This window comes from Amblyomma americanum, chromosome 6, assembly GCF_052857255.1.
Source record: "Amblyomma americanum isolate KBUSLIRL-KWMA chromosome 6, ASM5285725v1, whole genome shotgun sequence".
In the NCBI taxonomy this organism is placed as follows: Eukaryota; Metazoa; Arthropoda; class Arachnida; order Ixodida; family Ixodidae; genus Amblyomma; species Amblyomma americanum.
In genome coordinates this window covers 96,357,283-96,369,100 of record NC_135502.1, presented here as the reverse complement: position 1 = coordinate 96,369,100, position 11,818 = coordinate 96,357,283, and the positions used below count along the sequence as shown (strand labels likewise).

The 11,818-nt window shown below is 47.0% G+C and overlaps 1 protein-coding gene across 1 annotated transcript; it reads right to left on the bottom strand.

Moving 5' to 3' along the window:
• Positions 1 to 6,406: 6,406 nt before the first annotated feature.
• On the bottom strand, positions 6,407 to 10,204 carry LOC144093888 (sclerostin domain-containing protein 1-like). Its single transcript, XM_077627636.1, has 2 exons — positions 9,808 to 10,204; positions 6,407 to 8,038 (listed from the first exon to the last, which is right to left on the bottom strand). The coding sequence occupies exons 1-2, from the start codon at positions 9,917 to 9,919 to the stop codon at positions 7,728 to 7,730; spliced, it is 423 nt and encodes a 140-aa protein (XP_077483762.1). The 5' UTR covers positions 9,920 to 10,204; the 3' UTR covers positions 6,407 to 7,727.
• Between the last annotated feature and the right edge of the window lie 1,614 nt (positions 10,205 to 11,818).

Here is an 11,818-nt window from a genome sequence, read left to right as displayed (position 1 = left end):
TTATACTAAATCTCACCGCGATGGGTTTTAAAAGGCAGAATTTGCTGTCTTACAACAGAATGCCGCTTTAAGCAGCGACGATTACCTCTTCACTTTGAAAGAAAACAATGGAACATTTCATCCCTCTGAATACCACGACGTAGTACCATTACACCATGTCAGAGAATCTATTGAAAGTTTGGCCCTCCAATCGTTCCATACTCATCCGAAGCTCTTCTTGCGTTATGTGGACGATTGTTTCTCTGTGATTCATCGCAGGGACGCCAAACCATTTATGGACCATTTAAATTCTTTTCAACCTACAGATCAATTCACAATGGAAGAAGATGTCTCCGGAAGGATTGCTTTCCTTGATGTCCTTGTTCTCCGCACTCCCGATGGTCTACCCACTACCGTTTTCCGCAAACCCACACACACTGGGAAGTACTTGGATTTTCAATCTGCCCACCCCATTGGTCACAAACGTTCCGTCGCGTCTGCTATATATAAACTTGCAGCTCGTCTTTGCTCCAGTCCCGGTCTGCGCTATTCGGAGCAGAAAAAAGTCCGCATCGACCTCGAGAAAAATGGTTATCCCCGACAACTGCTGCAAAACGAACAACGCCGCTCTCTGCAACCTGCCGAGCCCCGACTCATCGGACAACAGAAGCGCGCGAGCATACCTTACGCCCGGGGAACAAGTGAGGCTCTGGCACGGATATTTGGAAAATACGATGTGCGCATTGAGCACGTGCCATCCAGCAAGCTGAAACAACAGGAACAGCGCCCACGTTACCCCGGAGTTGTGTACAAAATCCGCTGCAAAAACTGCAATGCATCATACATTGGCGAGTCAGGCGATTTTAAGGGAAGATTAAGAGACCCCAAGAACGACGTCAGCAAATGTCGCACGTCATCGAACGCACTAGCAGAGCATGTTCAAGAAATGAAACACACCATTGACTGGGAAAACACCACAATCTTGGACACAATGAAACAATTATCATCCCGACTGCTTTTAGAATCATTTTATATTCGGACTACAGATAACGTTATTTACAGGACGAAGGGTAATCTCCCGGATAACTACGCCCATTCACTGCGCTGTCAAGTGCGCTTATAAAGAAGCGGCCCATTTCGTCCATCTTCATTGTGAACAAGGGACCCGTAGTGGTCCCGAAACGTCATATTTTAAAACCCGTTTTTGGCGAATGTGCGTTTTATTCATCCACCATGTCAGAGACAATGCGAGACGATACCATGGTGTAACGAGAGACAAAAACGGTGGTAATAACTCAGCCGTCTATTAGTACCGGGCGGACACAGGGCAAGCAGATGCTTCGAAGCATTAGCGCTGCGCTCCTTCCTTGGGTTTTCTTTCCTGCGCAGCGTCCCCCACAGTTGTGGGTGAACCGCGACCATCCATTACTGATGCAGCGCCAGCGCCCACATGAGCGCAGAGTCGCATAAAGCGCCTCCGTTGGCGCGAAACGAAGTGAGCGAAGTTAGGAGACTGCCGCGCCGCGCCGCAATCGCCGAGCCGCGGCAGTATCGTAGCGCCGTCTGTCGATTGAAGAAAGAGGCTCCCGCAACGTACCATTGCCTCCGAGATTTAGCGCGCTATCTCAGGGGACACATTTTTTTGCCTTCTGGAAGGATTGTATTATCGAACGAGTCTGCGCATCTGTTCACAAGGTGGCGTCTGCATGCGGAACTCAATACGGCGCCTGGGAACTGATGCAGACAGCCAGCGGTGCGTGCACAGCACATGTCTGAGTAAAAGCGTCCGTACATTCGGCGTGCGTCGTTGTTTTAACTTTTCCAAGCGCTGTGCCGTAACGTCGCCGTGTGTCTCTGCATTTTCATGGTTTTCGCACTGAACAGAAGTGGGGTTCGACCCGTCAGCTGGATTTTTTTCCATTGAAGAATCAGACTTATCCGCTTTTTGTCTGCGAATGAAGTTCAACAAATACAAGGCGCATTCGGAAACCACACCCCCAACCCTTGACCACTGTCTCCGAGACCAGCCCATAAATGCGGGCCTGGAAGTGTATAGCGCTCTCGGTGGCTGCGTCTTCGTTATGGGTCTGAAAACCGCCAACCACGTGTTCTCCTCGTTCTTCTCGAAAGGCGTACGCACGAACCTTCGGTTAGCACTTTCACAGGCTTAGATACGGTAAAAGGGGCTCTCGGGGAAAATTTTTTTCAGGACTCACGGGCATCTAACTACGATCTTCGGTTTACCACCTCACGGTAAATCGATCACTAAAGCCAAACACGAGTAAAAGCAGAGAGGCGTGCGACTACTTTATAGAAGGTATGGTCCAACGATGTGATGTCTTCCTACTCAAAATCCCACTTAAGACGGCCTCGGTGGTCGAATTTCGATGAAGGCGAAATTCTAGAGGCCCGTGTACTGTGCGGTGCCAGTGCACGTTAAAGAACCCCAGGTGGTCGAAATTTCCCAAAACCTTCACTACGGCGTCTCTCATAGCCTGAGCCGCTTTGGGACGTTAAACCCCCATAAACCATAAGCCATAAACCACTTAAGACGCAGCACCACTGTACGTTTTACACTGCACTAAACAACACTACATTACATTACACTAAACATTGCACTGCGCTGCACTGCACCACACCACGTTACAAATCAGAAGACACTGTAAACGAGATGCCGTTGCTGGAAGACACCGCTCTGTACTACCCGCGTAAAGTTATTGCGAAGTGCAGCATTCCCTTCTTCGCCCGCCAAGACGAAAGAATTTCTTGTTGACAATTTCTTGTCGCATGTAGAAATTGAGAATTTTTGCACACTGCCAGCCCATGTGATGAAGCTGCGTGAACAAAAATGGCGGCTTCATCACCAAGAACGAAGGCACTGTCATCGACGTGTTGGTGCGTGATAGTGAAAGTAAAAAAGAAACGACTGGAGGACACGAGGCAAAAAGTTAAGGAAAAGGCTCAGTGAAGGGAAGTAACACTTATTTTACTATCATATTTAGGAAAATTACTCTGATGTGCAGCACTTAGCCACCCAGAATCAGCGATTCTCAAATAAGCAGGTTCGACAAAACATGTACAACCTTCTTGGATTAAAATTTTCAATACTGGAATGTTGTAAGGTACTGTAATGGGAATATTGAAGGTAGTGGCGAATTCTTCCTATGCGTAGCGAACTCTTCCTTTTAAAGTTTTTTTTTTTCATTGCTCGCATCGAGTAGTTAATGCTGCCACAGAAAACCAATCTGGAACGCTTTTGACGATAACAGAAAACGTTAATAGCAATACAATACAAGCTTGACGAAGGGAGATCTGCGGATATATTTATTGTTGCAACGAATTCTTAGAATATAGGAACAAACCGCGTTCGCTGAAGAATGCCTTTATCCAGAATTGTTGGGTATAAAGCACTTTTGTGCTTTATACCCAACAATTCTGGATAAAGGCATTCTTCAAATGGCTCGAATGTGGATAGGTGCAACTTCTTGCCTTTGAATATCAGGCCATACGCCCCTTTTAGAGCCACAATGAAGATAACTGCAAGCTAGAGTTTCCGAAAGATAAACTCCGTGGTCGTTGTAAAAACACACGTGTACAATAATGTAGAAACGATAGCTGGGTTTGCCCAGCTATAGGGCATCAGAAAACAATGGACGGAGAACGACGTGGACACACAGCGCACGCATGGACACATAGGACATTCGTTCACCAGCTGCTTAAAGATAGTACTATCTAAGCGCACTCGGGAGCGGGTGCTCTCGAACATGTGCCCTTTGCGGTCATGTGGACTAAATGGGTACGACCGATGTGGATTACACCTGGCTTTTACGTGGATGTGATTTCCCAAACGTCTCACAGTCCCATGCGGGACTTCATGAGTGGCGATACCGTGCGGGTTCCCATGTGTGACCAGGTTACTATGAATACACCGCAGGCTCAGACTTTACACTGTCTGGACGAGGTTATGCATGTACTCGATTGAAGGCGCCCTAAGACGACAACACATGAATGACGACACTCCGGCGCCTGTGCATTGTGCACTCTCAACACTAATACGCCTATATATGGGAGTAATATGTGAGTAAGCTGTCCTCTAGCAATCTAATTTTTACAGAAGGGAGTGCGCTAGAGGGCAGCTTACTCCCCTCTTTACTCCTTTCTGTTTAAAATGTCGTCTTGGCGCTCTTTCAAGCGAGAACACAGAAGTGGCCTGGAACGAGAGTTTCCATGATAAACTACTTCTCTCTCCTGCAGAGGGAATTACTCTTGTGCACACGGACAGGTCCTCTCAGATCATGAACGGCAGTTTACCAATATCCCTCAGGAGAAAAGTACACAACAGCTGTATCTTAACAGTACTCACCTACGGCACAGAAATGTGGAGGCTAACGAAAAGGGCTCACCTTAAGTTAAGGGCAACGTAGCCAGCTGTGGAAAGAAAAACGACAGGTGGAAGATCAAGAGACCAGAGGCGTGCAGAGTGGGTGAGGGAACAAAGGCGGGTTAATGACATCCAAGTCAAAATCTAGTCGAAAAAATGGGCTTGGGCAGGGCATGTACTGCGAAGGCAAGATAACCGCTGGACCTTAAGGGTAACGGAGTGGATTCCAAGATAAGGTAAGCGCAGCAGGGGGTGGCAGAAGGATAGGTGGGCGGATGAGATTAGGAAGTCTGCAGGCATACGGTGGGCGCAGCTGGCAAAGGACCTGGTTAATTGGAGAGACATGGGAGAGGCATTTGCCCTGAAGTGGGCGTAGTCGGGTTTATAATGATGGTGGTGGTGGTGGTGGTGGTGGTGGTGGTGGTGATGATGATGATGATGATGATGATGATGATGATGATGATGATGATGATGATGATGATGATGATGAGGAGGAGGAGGAGGAGGAGGAGGAGGAGGAGGAGGAGGAGGAGGAGGAGGAGGAGGAGGAGGAGGAGGAGGAGGAGGAGGAGAGCAATAAAGCTCTATCACAAACGACAGCGATGGCCATTTGCTGCCCCTGCACGCAACAGTAGTCACTTCGACACACGGAAAGGCGACGAATCGGGGAAATCAATTCGTCTTTGCTGAACTGTTTTCATAGAGCACCGCGAGCAGTAACTCTAACTCACGATTTTCGGCTGCTGGTCGAGTTGCGCAACGAAAAATTAGAAACTTCAAAAAAGGCAAATAAGTCGTGTGAAGAAGAGAATGCTGCTGGAGGTTATCTCATCCCGATCACTCATTGTTTTGTTTTCCTCGCTACGCAACAAGTTCTTAAAGCTGTGTAAAAAAAAAATCTTGTTAAGAAGTTTTTTCGGCGTCTTCTAGTGAAATCCCAAAGAAGATCTTCGAAGGTATCCCTCCATTTTCTCGTCATCTTCGAATATGGAGGTTGGTGGCAACCTCGAGTGCTGTGTCTGATTAAGGCTGAGCAAACTTTTCTATTAAAGGACCAAACAGATCCGTATGCCGCGTATTGTGCAATTTTTTTATTACATGTTTTCAGTTAACTTCCTCATCAGCCTAACTACCTCTACTGCAAAACAAATGCCTATCACATATTCTTCTAAATAAGTATTTCTTGTGCCAGCTGCGGCTGCCTTATCCCCACTTACTTCCTTACCTCGTCCGCCCACCTAACTTCCTGCCGCCCCCTGCTACGCTTTCCTTCTCTTGGAATATGTTGTGTTACCGTAACAGACCATCGGTTATTTTGCCATGGTATTACATGCCCTACCGCCCGTTCATTCCTGATTTAAACTAGGATATCATTAACTGGCGTTTGTTCCCTGACCCATTCTGCTCTTTTTCTGCCTCTTAACGCTAGCATGTCCAACTTTGTGGGACAAAATTTTTGAAAATTGAAAAACTGTAACGCAATGTTATGGAAATATTGAAGGTAATGGCCCATCTTTCTAATATATAGCAAAATCTTTCGTTTTAAATGTTTCCATCGATCGCATTGGACAGTTAACACTGCCATAGAAAACCACTGGGGACGCCTTTGGCGATAGCAAAAACGTAAATAGAAAAAAATGCAAGATTACAGGCGGGTGATCTGCGGATATATTGATTGTTATAGTGAAATCTTACATTAACTGAAAAAATTGCTTTCATAAATGGTTTCCCGCTCGAAAATGCCTTTATGCAGAATTGCTGGGTATAACCTATTGTATTTTGCATAGCTTCCTCCATTGTCCTCCACTTAATTTAAAGCATTTATTCAGCCTCCTAGTTTCCGCCCCACACATGGGTAGTGGCAAATACAAATGTATACTTTCTGCTTAAGGGACATCGGCAAGCTGATCCTTATGACCTAAGTGCCTGCCAAGTGAACCCTACTCCATTTTTATTATCTTAGTTATTCACTCCCGTGGTCCGAGTCAGCGGTTACTGCCTGTCCTGAGTACACGTATTCCGAAATAACTTCCAATACTTCGCTGATTATCGCAAATGTGTTTATTATTTCTCCAAAAATATGTGCGAAACAAAGTTCGTTTCAAGCGCTCTAAAGTATTTTGTCTAACTCGAGTGCAACAATGCAATCAAACTCCGCGTACTTTTTCTGGAAAGCCTATTGTTTTTTAATGAACATTTGGTCGCATTTAACGGTCATAAAATGCAAATGTGTACAATATTTCGTGATACTACACCACTAGTCTCATCGTGGAAGGATTTCTACTTGATTTTTTTTTCTCTTAGTTTCAACAACTTGCACACTCTGGCTTGTTCAGTCTTTTTTGTGCGCGCACTCACGTATAACATAGAAAGCGGAGCTTGTGATGCTGCATTCCTCATGCTCTTAAAGAACAGAGTCAACACTGCTACAGGGCAAACAAATCTTTATCTAAATCTTTGTGCAAACTCCTCAAATTGATGGCAAGGTATATTTCTTATTATTTCTTTATACTCCGCGTAAATATTTATGCGGACAGATTCTCTTCATTTTTTGAGGTACCTCGAGCGCATAGATAAGTTGCGCGTATGCATATGTGTGCCATCGAAGAAATATCTCCAAATAAATCACACCTTAGAATTCCAGGACAAAATCTTTGTTATATTTTGTCGAAATGATGCGAGACCACGCGGAGACATTGGAACATGTTTTCAAAACTCATGTTTCAACACTCAGATATTTGAACTGAAGTTTCAGCCTGGAATCAAAGTTTAGCAACTACTCTTGAAGCAAGCTCAACTAAAAAACAGCCTGTAATATTCAAGCTTATGACACTTGTTGCACTGTTCGAGTGGTTGTCTCCGGCGGGAGCTATCGAAAGGAAACACAAAAATAATTAAATAGCGCTGAACAATAATCGCACGAAACCGTTCTAGTCCCTGTAGAATCAGGGTGCAGGCTAGACCCATGATATTCTAGAAGCTCAAGCCATGGCCAGCTCGTCAGCGGAGGGCACCCCGCATAGCTCTATCATTGTGATGTGTCACACTTTTTGTTTCAATACTGGAGGTTACGGCCCTTACGTCATCTAATCAAGGAGGTCAATATTGGTACTATGGCCCAAAAAAGACTCCGGCACATCAGCCACTTACACTTAGCCCTCATCTTCATTTAAATTTGCCCCGAAAATTTTACTTCACCCCGATATCTTCAAAGGTGAAATGTATCCCAAGGAAACTCTTAAACAGACCACTAGTGTCGAGAGTTGTTGCACGTGCCTGCAGGGACGAAGCGTGGTGCACACTAGCGACCTCTCCAACAACATGCCGCAAGCTGACTACACCGGTGCGCATGCGCGAGTCCTCTTCCTCACGAGCCGTGGTGCGTGGCATGCTCGAGGTTGCGCACACATTTGCAGGCGCGCACCACAGGCACCCGGTAGCTCTGGCGCTCCCCGTTGGGGCAGAGAAGGTGAACGCGCCTGAGACGCACGGCGCCCGGCTCGCAGCTCCAGCCGGCCGACAGCGCGGCGGGCGAGCCGTCCGAGTACCAGGGCAGCTGGTCCAGGGGGAGGCAGGCGCCGGCGCACACCACCTCGACCAGGGGCCGCGCCGACGTGCACTGGCCGTCCGAGATGTAGCGCTTGGAACGGAGCTCCTTGCAACCCAGCATCGGGGCACCTGCGCTTACCACACCCCGCAGAGCCCCGGCATTCAGTCTTGCGGAGCTGCGCCTCTACTCAAAGTAAAGCGGCTATATCACAACGCACATCAGTAAGCGTTTTCTGCAAAATGCACAGGTCGCAGTCTAGATCACCATTAAAGGCTGCAGTCGCAAGCACACGGGCCAAAGTAAAGTTACAGTATTTATAAAAAGCAAAGAGCCCTTTAGCTTTCTTTCTAAGCCGTGTAGTGGAGCTCTTTTGACATGTGTGGAAGTCCTAATTTTCGGTGTGCTGAGTACGAGGGTTCCTATCGCTTCCATGAGGTTTGGGACGTTGGCGATGCGAGCGAGCTACACCGCATGTCCCAGAAGCGAATATCTTGGACTGTAAACTTCAGACAAAGGCTGCTTACAAATGAAAGTGCATCACTCAAGAAGCTCACTCGTCGAAAATATTTCCGCCTAATTGCTTAGCAAGATATGCAAAGCAGCAGTACTTGCAAAGTCTAGTGATAGTGATGTCTGGGGTTGTAGTATGTAGCGCTGCTTTTCCAGATTCGATGTTCTTTTTCTTGCTTGCTCTTGATAGCTACTCCAGGGACGTAAGAGACAATACCATTGGCCAACTCCTGTTTCAAAGGCGAGGATGAGCCCAAGAGGATAAATGAATGGATTAAGTAAAAAACTGCACTAGCTACGACCCGGAAGTGAAAAAGCAGCCTAGGAGGTAACGATAAACGCAAAGGAACGGCAGAAACGCACAATTTGGTCGCCCAAACTACATGTTTCTTTCAGTCTTGCTCTTACCATGGAGGTAAGAACGCCAGCTCACCCAAAAGGCTGAAGCTTTTCACACAAATTTTGGTACCTGTTAAAGGAGGTATAACGTAGCGCACTTTACTGATTTTCTTACATGAATTTAGAATACTTTGTCCCTTAAACTGGAATATCTCTCGCACGACTGCCCACTTTGTTTCAAACGCATGTTTTTTAACCGTTCTTTTTCCCTATGCCTCCAGAACATGACCTTCATCTTTCAGTGCTAATCATACAACCTTTCTACAGCTTCCAAGATTCAACTCGTCACGTTAAAATGATAGCTAAAACAAAGTACCTAACATTCTGACAAAATGCAACTATTTGCTGCTATGGATTTTAATTACTTGAGCACCCTCTCTAGCTTGGTTTTCCGCTCTTGGCTTTCATTGCTCTGCACACGTTTCAAAGAATAAGCTGAAAAGCCGCGTATCTATGCATCCTCCTACTTCTATAGTTATAACGATTCACGAATAGTAGGGAATTCTGGAAATCACTAAGCGAGCGGTGTTTCCTCAACCTCCACTTCACTTTATGCCTTTTGCAGCCTTCATGCAGAAGCGTTGTGACTTGCAGTGGTTCGCCTTTTTGCCATTTAAAGTGGATGAAACCCAGTACGCTTTCTTTTCTTCGTTTTATTTCTGGTAGGTGTTGGGGTACATGAATTTCTCCTGTTGTTATTCATTCGCATATCCCGCTAATCACACATGCACAGAAGTAATCCTTTCTAACGATGCATTCGGCCTGTATGCACTTCATGCCTCAGGGAAGAGGAACCTATTCAAGGTTACAGGAAAACAACTTGACACGACGCTGACTGACAGTTTTAAAAAGTTGTCACGGCATCGCGAGTATAAACCAATTCAGTGCAATGTTTTACGCCGTGATGGAAACAAACTAGTTTCCCCCGATCCATCTGACAATCTTTAGTGTCGCAAACAACTGCGCAAAATGGCTGCTGAAAGCGTACCTCGCCTGTTATCCTGTTCTCTTGTAGCTTGGTCACTGTGGTAGCTGACTGCACCGAAAGCACTAGGCGCCAGCAGGAGCACAAAGAAGGCTATCTTGGCCCACAACATCATTGCGACTTCTTCCCTTCCGGTCGATTTCTTCAGTTCCACATTCGCAGCAGTACTTCTCAGAGCCGTCACATCTTGCCGCGGCTTGTTCTTGGATCAGCGCGAAGCGTGCAGTCGTCTGCGCAATACTCGGTCACACGGCAGCAGCGACGTGCACGCCCGATGCTCGAGGTCAAAGATTAGCTGCGTCGAAAAACTTTCTGCGGCGGCCCCGGCGTCTGGGCACGATCCCTCCCTCCTCACTCCCCGCTTTCGCCCATCCGGCCTGGCTCCTTGGAAGTTCTAATTGCCGCCTCATGAACGGGCCTTGCCGTATCAACCGCCGCCGCTGCCGTGACGCATCCCTCCCCATGCAGACTGCAGCACTTCCGACATGTGCGCTTGCTTGTTTCGCCTTGGAGTTATGACGGGCGTCAGGTTTCGCCTGAGGTCCCGCCATCTGCACGAGCTTGCCAAAACTAAACAGCTATCAGCACAAAGTGAAGAAGGGACAGCAGGAAAAATAGAAGAGATGAGCAAGGCACGGGAGCCGCCTAAGCAGGCCAAGCCGACCGACGAGACACTAGCTCCACCTATACCCGCTGTCTCGAAGTTGAGATGTTATTGTTATTCTAGCCATAACCAAGAGTAAACAGGCAGCGTACCGACAGACCTCAGGAACGCGGCAGTCTTAATGGATGTTTACCATAGGCGCCATCTTCCGGGGCTGTGTTTCTATCTGCGTAAGCAGATCGTTTATATAAGAGGACGACGTTCGCTTGCCCGATGTGGCATGCAGGAGTGCTTATAGCTCAGCCGTGGTTGCATTTTACTACTGCCTGACTCTGCTTATTTTACATGCGAAGAACTGCGGCAGAGTGCCGGCCGTTGGCATTTCGATCACGTGTAAACAATTATGCTGTATCCAGTGGTTCCCTCTCATCAGCCTCCTTTCCAATAACTCATGCAGTTGGTCCTTGGTGTGACATATTACTTTTGCGGCTGTTAAACTTAGGACGGAGTAAACAATAAAACTAAAAGGCAAATACCAAATTTTTATGCTGCCTGCAAATACCATGATGCGCCTTTGTTAGAAAATAACCAGTGACTGTGCTAATATCTTAGAGGAGGTTGTTCGTCGACGCGCGACTGTTGCACACTGCACAAACCGCGGCCTAGAAACATACACAATACATCATAAAAACACTAGCGCCTTTCCTTCCCCAAGCTGGAAAACTAAAGCCCGTCAGGGAAGGTTCTAGAAGAAACTCTTAGAAATGTTCCTTATTCCTGTCATGAAAATGATGCGTAGCCGGTACGTCGGCTGATGGCCATATACACTACACAGGCCTTCATGATTGTGTGGAGCGTTTCTGTGCCACAAATGAATTATTTCTTCGTTTTGCATGCCGTCCAATACACTGAGATAAACTATCCACGTTATAGGACTGTCTACACAGCAGAACACTAGCATTGTCTTTGTCCGGTAGATAACCAATAATCGTTACGTACTAACGACAGTTCACATACACTCCGCCCATCAATTCCTGATCGTCGTGAAGCAAGCATGAATGCGCAGAGATTTCGATGCGCAGCTGGCGAAGAGGTCTGAAGCATCGTTCTACATCTCTCTCATCCCCCATCAGTCCCACATCTCCCTCTCGACTGCAGCGTCCGTTCAGAAAACTAGCACAGACACCGAGCTTTAGCAACCGCTACCAGTCTTCGGAAAGGCCGATTTGCCTGCAGAAGTCTACCTACGCGTCTCGAGAGCGTTTAACATGTGCACAACCAGGTATGACAGCTCCAAAAACGGGCACCTGCTCATACGGTGCCATTTCCTTCCTAAGGAACAAGGTGACCGTTCATGCTCGCAAAAGTAGAAGCGGCGACATGCACGTCACTAACCAACCACACACTTGA